Source organism: Stigmatopora nigra, chromosome 1 (genome assembly GCF_051989575.1).
Source record: "Stigmatopora nigra isolate UIUO_SnigA chromosome 1, RoL_Snig_1.1, whole genome shotgun sequence".
NCBI lineage: Eukaryota > Metazoa > Chordata > Actinopteri > Syngnathiformes > Syngnathidae > Stigmatopora > Stigmatopora nigra.
Window position 1 is genome coordinate 19,192,443 of NC_135508.1, and position 20,468 is coordinate 19,212,910.

A 20,468-nucleotide genomic window follows, 5' to 3' on the forward strand; every position below is an offset into this window, starting at 1 on the left:
GGTTAAATAGAACATTAAGTCATACCTGCCATGAGCCCTGCCACACACACACACATAGAGAAGCTTAATTACACATTTTCTTCATTTACATTTCAAATTGTCATTCACTTCTTTTTCCTGTACTATTTTAGCAGAAAAAAACATTTGAAATGGGAACTTGTCAGCGCTCTTAGTCAGTCCTTTTAGATGAGAACCATTTTATTCCAATTTGATTTTAACTTTGAACAACATGCCATCTTTATAAGAATTGTAGTTTGTGTTCACAATGATAGGCTTCATTTTGTATGACTAAATGTGGAATTCTTGTATGCAGTGATGAAAATTCAAGGCAGAGAAAGGAGGATGTTGGTTACCGGATGCTCTGCTTAATGCTGATAAAATTAAGACTTGATTCGACGGAAGGGAACTAAAAAACTGTTGGGTCTGTGCTTGTGTACAGTAAAGAGAAAGAGGCTAACTTCAGTCTAGAACTAAAATGTTCTTACAAAACAAGCACAAGTAATGCATTTATAGATTTTTATATTTTTCCCCCCTGACACTGAGGGAGAAAACCTATTCAGCGATATCATTGGATTGTTTTGCGTTTTATCAATATAGAGGCAAATGTTAAATCCTTGGTTAAACTTTACATAAACATTGCGAACAATGATGGTTGCCCACAATGTTGTTTTGAATTGAAATACTTGCATTCTCAACAATAAAACAATGCCACTGCCTTTACCACGATATAGCTCCATGCTTTATTTAAAAATCCAACATTACAAAATCTTACAGTCAGGACAAAGTGTGATGTCATTTATAGACCGAGATAGAGGGAAAATCCCATTGGCTTGGTTTTCCCAAATGCTTCCCAGAAGTAGGAGGTAGGATAATTGGAGTTGGTTGAATGTAGGAGGATACAGAAAAAAAGATGAGTATATTCAGACTAAAATGATCCATATGCGAACTTTACAAAACATGCTTCTGTCGTCTTTGGAAATTAAAAATATGTCAATGATTTCCCCTTGTGTTCACAATATTTAAACCTTTATTCAAATTTCACTGAATTTTCACATGCCTTGCAATCATTCATTATATGAACCGCTTCATCCTCACTATAGACGCGGGGGTGGTGAAGCCTATCCCAGATAACTCTTGGTATGTGGGAGGAAACCGGAGTACCCGGAGAAAACCCACGCGAGCCAGGCGAGAACATGCAAACTCCACATAGTGAGGACCAAACTGGGAACAAACCCACAACTCGAGAATTCTGAGGCCCACACGCTAACCACTTGCCTGCTGAAGGCCATGCAATGTTACATTATTTATTCACACAATCTTGAGATTTTCACTTGTCTCGCCACCCTCTTTTGGTCTGCTTATTTGAACAAAACTCATATTCTGTAGAATGGTCAAGTGTACCTTCTGCCATTCGGTGGAAGAGCCTTCCACAGTTCCACTTAGCTTAACAAGTACGTATATATAGTATAAATAGTCAATAATAATAACTTCCATACCAATTAAACTAAAGTGGATAATGCACAGTGGTTGGCCATCATAATTATAGACGGCAGGATTTGTCAACTTAAACATTTACTTTAAAAAATGTTCTTTATTATATTTTTGTATATATTTACTTTATATACGATATTTCTTTTATTAAAATTTCAAAATCCTTCAACTTAAAATAAAAAAAAAAAAAATTTTTTAAGCCTATGCATTTGTTACGTGGTGCCTTGGGAAGCCTGATTTCCTGTTTCAGTCAATCAGCCAATAGAAGATAGCCTTATTCGCTGTACGTGTCACGTGGGTTCCAACGCGTCCACTATACGGTTTTAGTCACAAGAAACAAGATGGATACTCCCATATTGGTAATGTAGCTTCCTATTTCTATTTGACATTATGGCTCTGCTCAAGTAGATTTTGTTTTCGTACCAAGACGCCTATCAATATAAACAATACCGCGGTTCTAGATTGGATGAGTTTGTTAGCCTTCATAGTAGTCAAAAGGATTAAATTGTATGCTCACTAGCTAGCCTTCGGTTCGGGTTTAGTAAATTGTGATGATGTGGAAGTGCCGAGGTTTCATATTTCATATTTGGCATAATGTGACGAATAACAAATCAAACTAGTACATGTTCCTTGTGAAAGTTTTGCTCTTTTTTCCACTATTGTCACTTTTACGGAATTAAGGCAATATGTCGACGTGTGAGAGATTAGCTGTATATTAACCAGCTGGTGTTTAAATATGATTTCATTTTTGTGACTGTACAGCTATTTTATTTAAACAGGAACCATCCTTGTACACCGTGAAAGCAATTCTGATCCTGGACAACGATGGAGACAGACTGTATGCTAAAGTACGCGAGCATTTATTTGTATTTAAACCTGGCAGGTTATGTCTTGTGCCTTTAATTAATAATCGGTTTTTGATTTACAGTATTATGATGACACATACCCCACAGTGAAGGAACAGAAGGCATTTGAGAAGAACATATTCAACAAAACACACAGAACTGACAGTAAGAGTTACAGTTCACTTAGCTGAAGAAGCTGCAGTTTGCTACACTATTTTGTCATTAATATTTGAAGATAATGTTATGGAATATTTGTCTGTAACTAGGTGAGATAGCGTTACTGGAAGGCCTGACTGTGGTCTACAAAAGCAACATCGATCTCTTCTTTTATGTTATTGGAAGTTCATATGAAAATGAGGTAAGATCATGTTTTAGTATCATAGTTGAGAATTTATACAGTGAAGATACATTTGTGTAACTTAAAATGCAACCAGAAGGAGCATTATGTTCATCAAATGCATTTTTTAAACTAATAGGTGTTTACACATGTCCAAATAGTGTTAAAATATATTTAATAATAATGCTGTTTCCCTTTTTTTTAACAATGTTGTAAATAAGTTTGGGCACCACTTATAATTTTCAAGATTTTTTTAAATAATTCATTGTGTGTATGACCATTTCAGTAAAAAAAAAGCATATAAAGCAGGCAAACAGTAATATTTAAGAAATGAAATAAATTGGAAGAAGATTCACTGAGTGTTTTAACTATAATAAATATCAAAAACATGGCAGAAAAAGCAACAAGGGTGGATATTACAAGTTAATATCATCTTTTTACCTCACCAGCTTATGCTTATGGCTGTTCTAAACTGCCTTTTCGACTCTCTCAGTCAAATGTTGAGGTAAGCAATCCAGATTTTTATGTTACATATTAATATTTAGGAGAAAAATGTTAAAAGGCGTTTCTGAAATTTCAGAAAGAATGTTGAGCGCAGAGCCTTGTTGGACAATATGGAGGGCCTTTTCCTTGCTGTGGATGAAATTGTCGATGGAGGGTATGTTAACCGATGACTTCATCAGTGTTTTTTGCGGGGACACTTTTGACGTTGGTGTGGCACTGTCTCCTCCAGGGTAATCCTTGAGAGTGACCCTCAGCAAGTTGTACACCGTGTGGCCTTACGAGTAAGCACCTTCTTCCTGCTTTGTTTTTGTTGTTGTTTTTTTAGCCCTAATTAAAAAATATACCTTCTTTTAGGGGGATGATGTGCCTCTGACAGAGCAGACAGTCACCCAGGTAGGCAACACAACAGAAATGACAGCACAAAAAAATAGAGACATAAACAGTCAAAGAAAAATGATAGTCAACCAGACTATAATAATCATTATTTAGGTCACACTAACTGCGTGTGTCAATGTTCATCAACTCAATCTAGCATTTATCATCACTTTTCTATTTTAGCAAGTGTAGTTTATATTGAAAATAAATGGGTTTAAGTATGTGCAATAAAGGGAGAGAACATTAGTTAGTTCTAAGCACATTGTTGTGGTTTTCTTAGGTGCTTCAGTCTGCAAAAGAACAGATCAAGTGGTCACTTCTGCGGTAGTCGGAGCAACATAGAGCCTGTCCTACAGTCACAAATCTAGTCAACCGTATTTTTGGGGGGTGGTAGGGTGAAGGTCTCTCTGTACAGCTGTATGATATAGAAGAACGAGATCAATGAAGGTGTACATTCCCTCATTGGGGTTGAACTGCTCTCTTTTTGTCATTTTTTAAAACCAGCCAATCTTTCCATGATTGCTTAAAATGAAAAACATTCCATACCTTCTTTTATCATCCATTTATCCTAATGCAATGTCATGACATTGCTGGCGACAGAAGTTAATTTCATATTCCCTTCATTTGTCATCACACCATTTGAATAAATGTCTCTTGACAAGGTTGACATTTCACTGTGTTACTGTCGTGAACCTTTCTTGTTCTCATAGAGAACAAAGACCGACTCAAGAGGGCTCACCTCTGGATTTTGTCTTGCGAATTCAGAAAAGCAAGGTCGCCATCTGTCGTCCTTTTCCTCCCAGTGCAAGAGTTGAAAAGAGACTCCCTTCGTTTTATAGCGCCCTAATAAATGTAGTATTCCTTCTTGACAGCTGCTAAAACCTATCACGACTGACTATGGGCATTGTTTGCCAGCCAAAAGCAGTACATTATTTATACATTTTCTGAACCGCTTATCCCCACAAGGGTTGTGAGTGGTGCTGTGGCCTATCTCAGCTAGGGTGAATTTAGTGTTCAACCAGCCCCACCCTGCATGTTTTTGGGGTGTGGGAGGTAAATGGAGGGCCTTGAGAAAATCCATGCAAGTCTGTGGAGAACATGCAAACTCAATGCAGTGAGGACTGACCTGGGATTGAACCCTCAAGCCCAGTAGTGTTGGGCTTACCACTCGCCTGCTGGGCTGCACACAGTAAATTAATTACATTAAAATGATTAAAAACAGAAATATACTGCCTCTGCCAATCAAAATGGATTGGATGCCTAATGCTGTCAATGGCAACCTGTCAGTCAAATGAGTGCCAGGTAAAAGATTAAGAATCAGCAGAATCACCTAATGTGATGAATATCATAGATAAATGCATTCTTCCTGAAAGGTACCTACAAATTCAAAGTATATTGATAAACTTGTTGTAATATGTGTAATGGTTGGCGACAAATTTGCAAATGTGGTTGTCAGTCAGCATGTTTTGTTTGTTACCGTTTCATACTTAAGGCAATATTTTTGTAACTGGGAATATCTTTACAATTGATAAATTCACCCAGAAACATTTTGAACACATTATCGTATAATTTGACTGGAACAAGTAGGGCCTAATGTGAGAAATAAAAATGTATAGCTTGGAGTAAAATGTACTTCTTGCACTAGTGAAAAGGATCAAACCAAGTTAATTGGCATTCCATCAGTGAAACTGTAAAACCTTGATCGTTGCTAATTGTTTGGTTCAGTATGCATGTCAGAATATCAAAACAGAACAGGACTATGTAATCAAAAATAGCAAAGATATGTATTAGAAAACAAGAACAATCAGGTTACACCTGTATAAAATTTGTATATATTAATGTATTAGTATTACAAGATACTACTATGTACGGGCTGTGCAATATCTGTCCACTAGAGGACACTGCCATGTTTACTATAGTTTTAAACCCCTTTTTTTCTGTGGTTTTGGAATATAAATGTAAAATTCGATTAAATGAACACATTTTTCCAAGTTAGGAAGAACATATCTCAGCGACAAATGTTACATTTTCTCTCTCTAGGTGTTACTATGAAATTTGTATGTAAATGTGAAGGTAGAGCAATTAATCTCATGTTAAATTGATCCAACCCCTCAATAGGGGTTTTCATTGAGTGATAGAATTTAGCAGCCCCTGTTTATTTAATCACGTAAGCTTTACATATGCAGAAAAATACGACAACCTTTTGCAAGGTCACAAAACTTGCTTTTTGGTACATACCTTTTTTTAATGTGACTTTTAATGTTTTTATTTTTATGAGAAAATAACTGACATTTTTGAGTTGTCACCTGCGGGTACTACTTTGGGAGGAGTTGCAACACTCACTGCTGACTTTGAGCAATGCAAAGTTGTGCAGCCCAAGCAAGCACTCTCTCAGGCCTTTAAGCATATACACCACAGGAATAAGCAGCAGTCAATGAAAGTCTTATCGGCTCTGACCCATGGGGGCTTATTACCACCTTGGCTTGCCTCCAGTCTGATTCAGAAGCTTGAATGAGAGCCTCTTTATGAGCAGCGATGAAAGCATGAATGGAAGCTAGATTTTTGCAACATGCAAAGCGTTTTACTGAAGCAGCTATATGAGGGGAGAGCTAATCTTTCTAAATGGACTCCATTATTGCACTGTTTTACTGTTAACACACCAGTTTGGGGGGGTAGGACGAGGACAGCTTATGTCCCAAGCGCATGGGGGTGGCGACATGAAGGTTAGGAGGGACGTAAATGTGATTAGATGAAATTCCAGATCCAGCCGACAAGTGCTGGCCGCTTTTCTGATTCATCTCGATTAGCTTCGCCGGGAGCCCGGCGACTTCCTTCCATCCGCTAATTACAGTTGCAGCCTCGTAAAAAAAAGCCGCACAGTAATTTATATTAATTATACAAGGATGGCGAGAACGGTTTGAAACACCACGGCCTGACACGCTGTACATAACAATGCAGTAAACTTGTCAGAGACGTGTGGGCCAGACCCCTCATGATCGATGCGTTCAGTCACAATCTCTCTCTTTCTTTTTTGGTGTGAGTGTGAATGTGAGAGGGCACTGTGTGAATTAGTCAATAAATTATCATCATCTTTAAGCTTTGAGTCTTTATGTCATAGTCAATGAGCCTGAGCGGCCATCTGACAGCGTGGCGCGTGCAAGAGTAACAACGTTGAACACAACAACAATGGCACTATATTTGGGATCTAATACACTAAATGCATTAAAACAAGTGCCGTTATATTGCACATACAGGGAGAAAAAAAAAAAAAAGAGTATGACCCTCGTGATATTTAACGGTGGGCCGTATTAAAATTAACAAGGCTATTTTACGCTCAGACATTTCCATCCAGTAGGCGATATCCACATAAAGATACTTAAGAAAGGGAAATACTAAAAGAAGGTGAAATAGGTCAAAGTACAGTGGGGGTATAGTGGAAAAAGTGTAGTGTTTGAAAAAAATGAAAATAAAAAGGTCATCAAAGGTTAGGCTCGAGCACACGCGTTAGTGCATGTGTGCAAGATGAGGAGGAGGAGGAGGAGGAGAAAGAGGAGGAGGAGAAAGAGGAGGAATGGGCCCAGGGCCTGCATGCAGCAACTCTGCGGCCTGACATGGTTTATGGCCCCCGCTGGCCTCTCTAGGTCTCTTTATGGATTCCCATAGAACGGAGAATCACGACTACTCCTGGAAAAGCCGGCCAAAAACAACACCTTCACCGCTGCACTCTTGCCCGCCTTGGCCATAATTCAGCAAGCTGTTTATGCTCCCGACACACAAAAAAAGGAGCATTCATTGTAATGACAAAAATGACTGTAAATTTTGATGCTAATGTTTATTTTTTGTTGACGTCAGATAAAACTGTCAGCGTGAGTGTGCTTGGTTTATTGGATGTCGTTACAGGTTGGTGAAAAATAAAATTGTGGGCTTTGTTAAGTTACAGCTTTTTCCCCTCCCTCCCCTTTTGGACTGCAATGGCCTGGTTGCCTTTGCGAGATCAGTTCTTTTTATGATACATGTTAGATTTATGTCATGAAAATGTCCAACTCTGATAGGAAAATTAAAGTGGTCCACCAAGGGTGTTGTTAATCCCCAAGATATTCAATGTGATTCCCCACATTTTCCTTTCCCTAACGCAGCCCATTCCAGAATGCATGCTTTCTCAAGCGCGGTAATGGATTTGTTCTGTATGCAAAAGTACTCATCGCTGGAGCCCTTTGGATGGAGCTGACCGTAGACAAACTCGCAGACTTCTTTCCCAGCTTTACTCTTGCAGATCTATAAGGTCGTGTATACAAATGGGGACCATCTGGAATGGACCCCTGCCCCCCTCTGACCCACTCGTCCAGTAGGCCGTAATCCTGCCGGTGCTGTGTCACGACGACACGGGATTCCTGGGTTACTACTGTTATCAAACAGTCAACACTTTTGGACCAGTGATGATGCAAAACAGTACTAAAGAAGCACTATCAGTCATTTTCATTGGAGACAGTCAATACAGCCAGAGCGCACACACTCATCACGCCCGCGCACACACGCACGGTTGTGGCCGTAAAGCTTTATGAGCTTTCTTCAGTCTGTTTTTTTTCTTTTTTTTTCTTTACCCTTTTATGTTTAGTCTTGTTTTATGTAGAAAAAAAATCCTCGGTGAGCCCTTAGCTGTTTTGACCCAAATGTGCACGTATTTCTGCAGCAGCATCCGCAAAAGAATGTATACGACGTAGAAAGGATCTTATAGTGAGTGCGGCATACCTCCGAGCCCTCTTTTTTGCCCCTCCCTCTGTCATCTGCTCACTTTCTACCCTCCCTCCCCGTGGATACCCCAACCACACCACAACACTGTTAACAGAGACGGCCATGACAGATTTACTACCATCGTCTTTCCATTGGCCGCCAGTGTGACAGCTCTGATTTAGCGCCTCCCTCTCATTGGCCAAAAGCTGACAGCATAATTTATGGGTGTACTGAGATTTGATGCCTCCTGCCTTTGAAGTGAGTTACAGCTCAGTGGCTTATAGGACACAGAAACGGTGTCAGGTTGCAATCGTAAAGTCTTATCCCCGAAGGGAGGTGGTGCTCCAGCATAATAGCTCCGACGTCACGAGGGGGGACAAGAGACCTTGCGAGCAAAGAGAAAGATAGAAAAAATGTGCACCGGGCTTGCGTAAGACGGAGCCCCCGTCCATGTAACCCCAAACCCTAACCTTGGATTTCCATTTGTAGGGCGTCTGCAGACTCACTCATTTCTCTACCTCAAGACACATTTTGTATCAGGTGCTCCAATAGCCACAGCAATCATCTGTCTGTGTGATAGGCCATCCTCGCAAGAGCTTGGCCCTGGAATAACCTTGATCTGTGAAAATTTCCATGGGCAAATAGCGCCGTTGCCCCTGCCCTGTCTATCAACCCTCTGGGTGAATTCACTCAGCGTTTCCCTTGGATATCACACCCTTCCCTTTGCTATTTCACATTATGTGGAAGATCAGATGCTCCAGTGTGCAGCCGCCTTAAAAACCAAAACAAAAACAGTTCTTTAGAATATAGGATAAGATAGGGATCCATTTCTGGCCCTCTAGGTACAATCTCTACTAATGGTTTGCATAATAGGCTCAATATCGGACTCTAAGGTAACAGGACTGTTGTTCCTAAACTGTGAAAGAATAGCATTAAGGTGTAAAATGGTACCTTTGAGAGGGCTATGCAAGTGACCAGACTCCCTGAATGGGATTTTTTTTCTTAGAGAATGCTATTGTGTTATTTGGGGGCAAGTCCATTTTGTATGCATACAATGTTGCATTACAGTTGCCCTTAAAAAGACACAGCACTGTATGTTTGGTAATATCTGATAAATGTTTAGTTTTCTTGAGAGGTGAATCATTTTTCAGAGGCCTATTTTCTTTGCTTTGAAATTTCTCAAAACTTTTAGTATCCCTCTGTAAAAGCCACTGTGGTCAAAGAAATATACACGGCTCTGTGTGAAACATGGTAAGATCAGTTCTTGTCCCATTTCTTCTGTGATTCCTTTTTGTTTGTCACCATAACAATACATTCTTGTTGCAAATGCTAAAACCAAGATATGTATTTTTATCTGGCAAATGCTACAGTTTACAGACAGGGCTGTCCACTCTAGCAACAATAAACCCATATTTTCAATCATTCAATGTTCAAAATGCATATATTCCCTTTTGAAAACTCAAGCAGCAGACTCAAAAAAAGTATTATGGAAGGTAAAGAGTTCATTTTGCACCATTTCCTTTTCACTTGAGCATACTTAAATGTTGTCTTACGAAGTCGTCTTATATTCGGGCCAATATGGTAGTATTTGATTCACTGTTGACAGTGGAGAAAACCTACATAGCTCAAGAGAGTGGAAACACCTTCATTTTTATGGCTTCCAAGCATCATTGAAAAGGCTTAGCAAGTTTGTCATTCAAATTCAGCAATTAAGTTAACAACAGTCTGTCTTTCTGTTGTGTCAGATTTACAAGACATTTTTACTTTCACTTCATAGGGACTTCAAATAAAAAAGCCCATGCAATATATCGGGCTTTGTCCACTGAAAGGAGTGCCTTGACTTGTGCTACGGGATAATATGAGGCAACATAGGAAGTGTTCTATAGCTAATATACAAAATCGACCTCGTTGAATATATGTGGCATTTATCCTAAATCCTCATGTTGACTACAAGTAAGCCACCCATGTCAGGGTTCGGGAGTTGTCCATTCCAACGGCAGCTCAGCCCAAACCAGTCCAAAGCACATGCATGAGAAAGTCTGGCGTGACAGCAAGGTCTCTTCATAAAAATCTACACACCCTGGATACAAGTCATGTCAACTCCTATTGAATGGGAATGTTCTTGACATTGTTACTGCAAGTGTTTAAAATGATTGTAGTATTTCTTTTTTTTCTCCCATAGAAATAGAATGCGTTGAACTAATTAAAACAAAGCGTGAGAAGCAGATGCATGACTTCTTTCTTTTCATGAGAAACATTTTACAACCTTGAAGGAAAAACAGCCCTCCCTTGAAGCAATGTAGGCACGTACTGTACAGAGAAATGGTACCTTCATCTATCACCATGACATCACATGTACAGTACTTCTTAGTGACAAAAGGTCAAGGGATTGTCAATCGCAACACTTGCAAACAAACTCTTACTTTTTTAACTGAACTAAATGATGAAGAGAATGTACTGTTTAACATAATGAAGGTTGTTTATGGAGGTGGCCTTGAAATATATAACTTGAAATTCATCCAAACATCACCTGCCTTTTTTACCCATTTTAATAATTTAACGATTGTAACATTGTGGTTAATAAATAATATACCCTTTGTGCAAAAGTTCACAAGTGGCAATTGTACTACAGATAACTGTTGTCTTTTTGGAACATATTGTGTTTGATCTAGTGTTATGTTTATTTGCTCCCTGTAGTCTGATGTTGCAGTGTTTAATGTTTAATTTAAAAAATGCCACTCAAAACATTCCATTGGTTTGCCTTCCATAAACATAAGTGAATGATAAAGTGCTTTGCAAGAATTCCTCTTACCAAAATCAGAATAATGGCAAATGAATTGTACATATATATGTATATATATTTATATGTATGTACATATGTATGTGTATATTAATATGTATGTATATATGTGTGTATATTTATATGTATGTACATATGTATGTGTATATTAATATGTGTGTATATTTATATTGTATATATATATATATATATATATATATATATATATATATATATATATATATATATATATATATATATATATATATATATATATATATATATATATATATATATATATATATATATATATGTACATATACATTTTTTTATATCTATGTATCTATATATAGTCTATAGTTTATATCGTCTTCTCACATCTGAACAAATCCTATTGAGCTGTAGTGTTTCACCATGAAAATGAATAGAGACATAAAATAGACTGAGAGTACCCCGGGACTCCCCCTCACCGCACCCCCAAGCGGAATGGAACAGTACTATAATCTTCAATGGCCAAGCCATAGGCCTGATCTAAAGCCAACAGAGAATGTTTTTCACTTAGTGAAGACAAATGTGAAGGCAACAGGTCTCTGTGTCAGCAGTGAATGCCAAGCAAAGCATCTCCAGGGTGGAAAAAGTCATTTAATGATCTCAACAGTCTGAGAAAAAATAATAATTTGAATTGTGTGTGTCTGTGTGTGTTTACAGGTAAAGTCATAACCACTTTATCACTGTCTGAAACATATTCAAACCTAATTGGGCCAATGGCATGGCCAAGGTCTCTCAGATTGATTGCAATGGCAACACTACACAAAGATATGCTATTCATTGCCCTGTAATTTTATACCTATGACATCTCATACTTTGCCTGTGGGTAAAAAGTGCGCCATAATTGAACCACATACATAATTGATCTCTGAATAATAACCTCTTCTATTAAAGAATATTACAATATTTGGTCATCATTAATAAGTAATGCATTCACATTCTTTATATGATGAAGGTTTGACAAGAAATTATGGAAAATCTCTCAGGCTGTTTAAAGTGCTGAGGATTAAGTGTAGCAGGTCACTTTCTTTGCATTTTTGCAAAATTGCTTCCCATTAAAATGCAGAAGAAACCTCCCAGGCATGGTGACATTGTCACGTTGCATTCTGGGACTTCTATTCTGCTAAAATGGATGGAGTGTTGTAAGGGTATTTCATGTGTGTGATTACAGGGATTTTAAAGCATGTGTTTGCCCTGCGAAGAGAACTGAATAGGCATCCCCCAAAAAGAAAAAAAAAAGAAATTTTGATAAGAACGGAGACTGCAGAAGAGCTTTAATATCATCACTAATGAACATGGCGAGGCGAGCCCTCAAGTGCATGATGGATTCCTGTGCCAAGCACTCAATCTATGATTAATCAAAGCTCACCGCGCTGAAAAGGTTATTCGCCACCTTGGGCGAGGAAGATAGTCACAGGCATGACTGGGAAGCTTTCTGCGTTTTTGTGATCCATTTCACAGGAGCCAATTCAAATATTTCTGGTGCTGAGGCGCAGACGCACACAGTCTGAGGCCGGCTGTCTCCACTCAGATGAGATTTACTCACCGTGGGTGGAATTTCTCTTTGAAGAGCCCATTTTTTACACCTCTGACAGGAGAGGTGAGCAGGTAGAGAGCCGACTATCAGTCTCCCCCAGTCTGCACACCGGGCAGTACTCGTACATTTTACCTCCGGAGCGACTCCATGATCGCCCTGTCTCACCGAGATGATTTCAAACCTGGATGATTTCTGCACTTTGTGTATGAAGATGGAGTGTTATATCCCCCTTTCAGATCTCCTCCCCATCTTCCTCACTTAAAGAGGTCCATTGTTAAGTGCCGAGGGCCTGTGGGTGCTGTAAATCAGCCGGTCGAGGGAGGGGATGTCTCCCGTGAGGGGAGAGAGCGCACTCCCGCCAGCCTTTGGGCCGATCTCATGCAGCTAAACCTCATGTTTTAATTAAGGAACTGGTCAATAACGCTAAGGGCTACGAGCCACACCACCCAGACTTTATGAAATCCAACACATGGAAACAGTTGAAGTTACCATATTTCCTCCCCTTGGAGGAATCATATTTTGACATATTTTGGGTGTGAATCTAATTGTCCTGACCCCACCTCTCTGGAATGTTTCAAAGAGTGCACTCTTTGGAACTAGTCACCATCAAGTCTGCATTCATGACATCACTGAAGCCCTGTCTATAAGTAAGAAAAACCTAAACGACATTTCCCTCTTGTGGAACAAACTGGTATTGCTTATAAAATGAAAATTCACTTATGCCGGGGAACCTTTTTTTGACAGAAAGAGCCAAAGCGTATAAATGTTATTTAAGGAGAACCATCCAGGAGAAAAAAATGAATTTTGAGGAGTGACTCATTTAGTTTGGGGTCTCTTGCTCTCCTGGAATTGTCGCTAATTTGAGAGCCCCAAAGGTCTAGTGAAAGTTAAACTGATTGTGTATTATATTTTCCCTATTTAGAAATATTAAAATTGACTTGGCACCAAGTTAGGAGCTACCAGCTGAGATCAATGTGCCTGTACCAAGAGCAGTCATCACAGCTCATTAATATCAGACGACCCAGTCGGTTCCTAACCTAAGATGTCGGAATTGACTGAGAGCCTGTCGTGCTCTTCAAAAGACTCAGATGTGGCTTGAGAGCCATACGTTCCCGACCCCTGACTTAAAGGGTTGACGTGACCTTTCCTTTTATATTTCTGGAACATAGACAGACAATTTACACCCACATTTAAAGCGAGGTGTAACCTGGATCCCAATGCTACACCATCAAGGACATTTCAAAATGATTGCACTGTAGAAATTTGAAATTGAATGTCTTTAAAAAATAAAAATTAATATTTTAATAAGTCAATGCCACATGCACTGATCAAAAAAATCAATTCATAGTTTTATTGAGACTTGGGGCCCTAAAACTCCATGCATAATGCAGTATCATCAGCTATAAAATGTACATCATTTCACCCTTAAAAATGACTAATAAAAAGTGGGCTTGATACATTAAATGCAGACAAATAAAAAAATGACAAAAAATATTCATGTACTAGAGGATAAGATCTAGTTGCTTTGTAATTCTATTTCCAAATCAAAAGGTGATCCTCCTGCAAATCACACAATTAGCCTACCTTTGTAAATAATTAAACATTTTTGGAATGTAGGTCCCACACAAAGGTTTCTACAGCTAATACAGTTTAAATATTTATTAACTTAATGAGTTCAGGGCCACATCATTGATAGCCCCCGCAACTATTTTCCTGTTGTCTAAATATAGCAAACGAACTAAATGTCTAATAGGAAAAGAAAATAGCCCATCTTAGACAAAAAAAAACAAAACTCAAGTTCTACAAATAAACAAACCCATTCAGTTCAGTGTCTACACATTAAGCTAGGACGTAAAGTTGGATATTGCCCTCTGAAAAGAAAAGAAAAACACTTTCACATCATCTTCACTGAAGATTCTAAACTGTTTGGGATTACAGATGAAAGGAAATGGCACAGTGTCTTCACATTCAATCAATTTGAAACAGAGGTGACCGTTTCATTGTCTCGGACTGAAACTACAACCCGACAGTTCAATTTCAACAGTTGTTCTCGTCACCTTCTTTGAAAATGTCTGAAAAGGTGTGACGGCTGAGCTTGACAATCGAATCACAAACAAGACCAACACACAGGAGGTCAAAGGAGCTTCCTCAAGGCAGTTACAAAGATGGAAAAAAAACCTGATTAAAAAAAAGGTGGACTAAACGTATATTTGGATTTGATTATGGACCTTTTAGTTTTGCAATTCAAATTGTTTTTTTCTTTAATGTACTATGACCAGATTGTACCAGGTAACTTTAATTCATACTGAGTAAAATATATTCTTCAATTGCAACACAGAACCTACAGTATCACACGGGTTCTTAATTCTTAATGCACGTTAAGGGAGTCTTGTGACAAATTGTTTTGGTCTTCAGTCTGGACCAAATCAAAGGACACACAGGACTACAGTTCTAAGCTCAGCAGGAAAATCAAAGAGGTGCTGTCCAATACAGTAGCCAATACTATCAAAAACACCATAAGTGTATCGCATGTCAGCAGCGCTCTTAAGAGTCTTCAGTAGGCTAGGAGAAAACAAGAGTGTATATCATCCATTATTGCCTTTGTGATGTGAAAAGAGAGCCTTGAGAGAGACAAATATTTTTTCCCCGTGATGAGACGGAGAAGACAATAAAAAGGTACAAAAAGTCACAATCCAACTACCATCAGTCTGGTTGCGTTTCCGAGTTGTATAATCCAAGTTGTGTTTGGCTTTTAGTGACTTTGCCACTCAATGACTCAATGAGTCGCCAATTGTCTATCCGGTCTTTTAGGGGAGGAAGAGGTTAGGGGTCAGACGGTCAGCCGGCTGTTGGAAGACTGTAATGGGCTCCACGAAGCCGTGTGGCCGGAGGTCCCCTGCGAGTACGCAGATGATCGACTATCGCAACACTGGTTGTCGTCTTTGCCGATCCCGGCGGTACACAAGCGCCGGTGCCTCAGCAGCCTGTCTGTCCGTGAGAAGGTCTAAGGGCCGAGTAGAGAATGATGCTAGTCAGTCATATTTGTGCTACCTTTAAACCAAAAGCCTCACAAGAGTTACTGTTCAATGAGGTCCCATAAGAACCGTACCATTAAAAGTCATCTCGAAACCGAGACTGCCCTCTGGTGGCCCACCCTATACACACATGGATTGTAAATGATCTAGCTCCCTTAACGAACTTTTCTAGTCTTCACAGTGTGGTAAGCATATTTGCATCTTTCTTGATTTTTACAAATCTATCACATACAAAGCTTTCAGTTCCTCCAAGTAATATTTTTCAAACACAAAGACAACCCAAGGAAATACAAAACACAGTCCATATAGCAAATTAAGATTTATCTTATTCAGCAAAAAAAAAAAAAAATACAAACCATGTGGAATTATTGTTGTTAGTGAGATCTCATAGCCTTCTTTACGTTATGTGACATGTTCTATTTAAGGTTGCTTTCACATCAGTGATCCATTTTTGTTTGTACTATAGGAAAGCCATTTTAGCAATGAGGGGTGTGTTACATGGGCTTTCTCTACTACATATTTGAAAAATATGTGTTGCATGACTATTGGGGTGCTGATGCGCATTTCTCTCCTCTTATACGAAATCAAGCAAGTGTGTTTTGGTGGGAGTGAACTCTCCTCCCACAAGCAGCTGAATAATTTTTAAAACACCAGTGTCAGGCTGTTAGCTACCTGACATTTCAGCTAAGTTACCACATATCCTCTCCTTAGGCTTAGACAATATTCAACAGTACTTAAGGAGGTTAGTAAGTCAGACTAACCTGATTGCAGCGATCACACTGGTACGGCTTTTCGCCACTGTGCACCCTCTTGTGTCGGTCCAGGTGGTAACGCTGAATGAAGCGCATATCGCAGCTGTCACAGGCGTAAGGCTTTTCCCCTGCAGATGTAAACAGAAAAATATTAACAAGCTGTACATATTTCTCCGAAATAACCCCTCAAATATATATATATTCATAGAACTCTCTTTCGGCCTTTCGCCTGTGGCATTTTCAAAGCGGAAAGATTTGTGATACAATAATAATCATAAAAAAAAGCACGTTAATGTTGCTCACCCGTGTGTGTCAGTATGTGCCGCTTGAGGTGATAGCTGCTCCGGAAAGCGCCATAGCAGTGGTCACAGATGAAGTTCTTCTGGACTTTCAGAGCACTGTCGTCATCCATGTCGAGTTGCTGCAGTAAAGGCTACCATGGATGACACAATGACCATCGTTCACACATCCCAAGGCATTGCAGTTGTGAATTATTAATATTGGGCATTCAGTTTATGGTTGGGAGGCTGAAACATACCCGTACTTCCTCTTTAACTTTAACAGATTTTTTGTGCTTTTTCTTGACGTGCATACTCTGGCCGCTGGTATGTATGTTTTTCCCATCCAATATTCTCGAGGTGTGGTAATCGCCATCTTTTTGGATCAACTTTGAGAGAAAATAAAAGCACAAAATAAACTACAGCCTATGAATCAAAACAAACTCAAAACTAAGCGTTAAAAATATAAATACATTTGTTCCCTACATTTTAAAAATCATTTTCATTCTCGATGTGTTCAACAACCACTGTCCAATGTTTGGTGGTTAAACCTCTAGGACCTAGAAGTCCTAAAATTGAAAGCACTTTTCTGTAACTCCCACTGTCACATAACCTGGAGTCTAGGTTATGCTGAAATTGAGAGCACTTTTCTGTAACTCCTATTGTAGCATAACCCTTGACTCTAGGTCATGCTATAGTAGGAGTTACAGAAAAGTGCTCTCAATTTTAGGACCTCTAGGTCCTAGAAGTTTAACCACCAAACATTGGACAGTGGTGCATCTTCTGCTTAAGGGGTGTTACCATGATGTGGGCGGACTGTTGCTTTGCCATTTTTATTCATTGCGACTCCTTTATTATTGTATTTTTAACAATTTCTGATCAAAGCGTTGCTTTGGGTGGCACAGCTTATAAAGTTTAGGTTGTTGTAGTGCTTATTCTTTTTTCTTTTTAAATGAAATGCAACCAGAGGAGGGTTTGGCTCACCAGTGGTGGACAGCTCCCCGAAGACATATGGCCTGCGTGGCTGTTTCCTTGTGCATGGTGACTTTGGTGCCCGTGGTGGCTATGATGTGAGTGGCTTTGGTGGCTTTCAGACGTTGACCGGTGTCCATGACCCATTGATGACATCTTCTTTTGACCTGGAATGTTGTTGGCCTGCATCAGGGCCATGCTGGAAAGCACCGCCTCGCAGCCCAGCAAGCCGGCCTAACAAGACAAATGGTAAGATCAAAGCCTATCGTGGCACTCCATTTAGGGAAAGTGGACGAGTGAACAAGGGGGTGAGCGATGGAAGTAAACGTGACAATGAAAGGCCTCTCAGGCTGAGGAGACAACTTGAAAGGATTTTGATTCTGCAAATGAAGAGACTTCCACTGACCCATTTCATATGGTCTCGAACAGAGTTGTTTGAATGGTGTGTCATCGCCGTGCTTTTGAATTTGTGTGTGTTTGGGGGGAACAGAGCTGACCTCAGTCAGGGTGAGGGCTAACAGAGGAGACCACACCCACCCAAATCATGGAGGCCAAAGCCTGAAAGTAGAGGCATGACAACATAAAGCTATACGTGCTTAAGTCAGGAGCATTCTGCTTTTATATGAGAATGTTCATCAATTTGGCACGCACAATAGGGGTGGGACTGAAAGTGCAGGTTATGAGGCAAAAATAAACAAACAAACAAAAAACTTATGATGCACATTGATAGTTTTTTTTTGGTGGGGGTCAACAAAAAACCTAATAGCTACCTATCAAAATACAAGGAGACACCAGATAATTTCTTACACAGACAGACTAGTGATACAATAATAATGAAAACAAGTTTATATGGGAAATATGGCAGTTTGACAGGGAGAGTGCAAGAATAAAAGTAAAGGAGTCCCATTGGAAGTCTCAAGTTTGTGAAGCAAAATGAAATTTTTGGAAAAATGTTTCAGACTACACCTGACTACCACCTCCACGTGGGAATAGGAGCCATAAACAACTTTAATTAATTGTCCCTGTGGATGGTTTAAACCAGCATGAATATGATTCCAAAATTTTAGCAAGAGAATCATAACATTATAAACGGTTACAGACTATAGAACACCGGTGCCTTTTTTTGCCTTGCAATGTACATTTTTAAACAAGCAACCCCAGTGTATGTAAATATTTAAAAAAATTGTACCGTAACAATACCATTTGTAATGCTATTGCATATCATTGTGTACTGAATATACACACATACGTTTGCAGTTTCTATACATCAATATACTATATTTTGATACACTCAACCATTAGGGCACACGTTCTATGTTGTAGAGTGGCAGTATTTTATAATGGGAAAAATATCAACTAATAGAGGGGTTAAGTCAAAGTCCACCATCAAGTGATTTTGCAACGGCTAGAATTTTCCATTTACATATCTAGATCTATGTAAGTTATCGATTCGAAAAGTAACGGTAGCTGTTGAAATAAAATACTCGTAAAATAAAAAAAGTCACGTGTTTCAAAGACTCTATTTAAGTGAAATGATTAATTGTAGTATTTTCGCAGCTGATGGTGATTGATCAGACCGAAGATGACTCATCCTGCTAATGCACATCGGAAGGTAAGAATTTATAATCTACTTTTAAAATTAATGTCATAATCTCATCATTTATTGGAATCATGAGTTACTTTGATTGCATATCGTTGAAGCCGGGCATCAATGTTGTTTCATGATTAGGGACTTTATTGCAGGCGCATAGTTTGTAAGTAATCTTGGTATTTTACAAATTTACGGGTTTTTGCAGTTTCTCTTACCCAAGTAAACATGACACATTTCCAACTGTGCAAGTTTGCTAGCTAGCAACTTACCAGAAAACAGGTTGGCGTTTATAGACGCTCCAACGTAACAAACGTATGAAAGAGACCCCTTCTGGTTCGCCAATTTTGATTTTAGATGCACATATTTTTGAACGGGTGACGCTAAAGGACAGAATTCCCGCTGATTGAAATCGTATAGGCTGGCTAGCTACTAGCTAGTTGTTCGGTTCTGGGGGAACTCTTGCAGGACGGAGACCCCGATCCCCAACCCTCCCCCATCTCGCGCCCCCAGACGGCACGACAACAGCCAGCCAGCCAACCGACCGGGCGGCCAGGCAAAAGCAAGCAGGCGCACACCAGGCAGGGCGTGCGGGTTCACAGTCGAACACAAATACTAGCCCAACCTGTGCCCAAACCTTCCCAAATTAGAAAACGGCGCACTCGTGAAAGGATTATACACGCACGGTTAAATTGTGCTCCAGAAGCGACTACCTACCTTTTATTTTTTATAGTTTTGTAGATTTATACTTGACGCACTTGCAATTTTTTTCCATACAGTTTACAAACACTGACAGGAAACGCTACCGGAAGTGTTCCCAAAGAGAGGGTTTTGAATGGCTAAAGTTAGCACCACGTGATGGGCTCCACAGGACCTACATTTGCGGCCATTTTAGTAAGGGACGGCTGACAGTAATAGCCAACAGTTTTGTCAACCTGTATGGAACAAAGACACACTTGTATTGTAAAAAATATAGAGTTACGTGTCTTTCATTTTCATGTTTAATGTTAAATGCTTAAAATATTATATACTCTAATGTACCCTTTTAAAATACCTAGCTGGTAAGACTTTAATGACATCTAGCGGCTGTGATTAAGATTACAAGTACTTGGTAAACAATATATTCATACTTTATTGCTTCAAGTATATGTTAAAGCAAAAAAAGGAAATAGATTTGTCTCTATCTTTTTATATAC

At 39.2% G+C, this 20,468-nt stretch overlaps 2 protein-coding genes and 1 long non-coding RNA gene across 6 annotated transcripts in view; 2 read left to right on the plus strand and 1 right to left on the minus strand.

Moving 5' to 3' along the window:
• The first annotated feature begins 1,717 nt into the window (after positions 1-1,717).
• copz1 (COPI coat complex subunit zeta 1) lies at positions 1,718-4,219 on the plus strand. Its single transcript, XM_077735861.1, has 9 exons — positions 1,718-1,850; positions 2,271-2,339; positions 2,420-2,501; positions 2,603-2,694; positions 3,123-3,178; positions 3,254-3,331; positions 3,407-3,458; positions 3,532-3,570; positions 3,833-4,219. The coding sequence occupies exons 1-9, from the start codon at positions 1,833-1,835 to the stop codon at positions 3,878-3,880; spliced, it is 534 nt and encodes a 177-aa protein (XP_077591987.1). The 5' UTR covers positions 1,718-1,832; the 3' UTR covers positions 3,881-4,219.
• Positions 4,220-13,967: 9,748 nt separating this feature from the next.
• znf740b (zinc finger protein 740b) lies at positions 13,968-20,112 on the minus strand. 4 transcript variants are annotated; one of them, XM_077716037.1, is made up of 7 exons: positions 19,990-20,112; positions 18,091-18,242; positions 17,697-17,918; positions 16,973-17,101; positions 16,738-16,867; positions 16,444-16,562; positions 13,968-15,651 (listed from the first exon to the last, which is right to left on the minus strand). In XM_077716037.1, exons 2-7 carry the CDS (start codon positions 18,133-18,135, stop codon positions 15,478-15,480), a joined length of 819 nt encoding a protein of 272 aa, XP_077572163.1. In that variant the 5' UTR covers positions 18,136-18,242; positions 19,990-20,112; the 3' UTR covers positions 13,968-15,477. The 4 variants fall into 4 exon arrangements, with proteins under 4 accessions (XP_077572163.1, XP_077572172.1, XP_077572181.1 ...); XM_077716046.1 differs by lacking the exon at positions 19,990-20,112 and adding an exon at positions 19,545-19,754; XM_077716055.1 differs by lacking the exon at positions 18,091-18,242.
• The window catches only part of LOC144196095 (uncharacterized), an 80,453-nt gene continuing 77,676 nt past the window's right edge, over positions 17,692-20,468 (plus strand). Inside the window, exons 1-2 of the long non-coding RNA XR_013326208.1 lie at positions 17,692-17,933; positions 19,242-19,296. This is a non-coding gene — a long non-coding RNA (uncharacterized LOC144196095). The remainder of the gene's footprint in view (positions 17,934-19,241; positions 19,297-20,468) is intronic.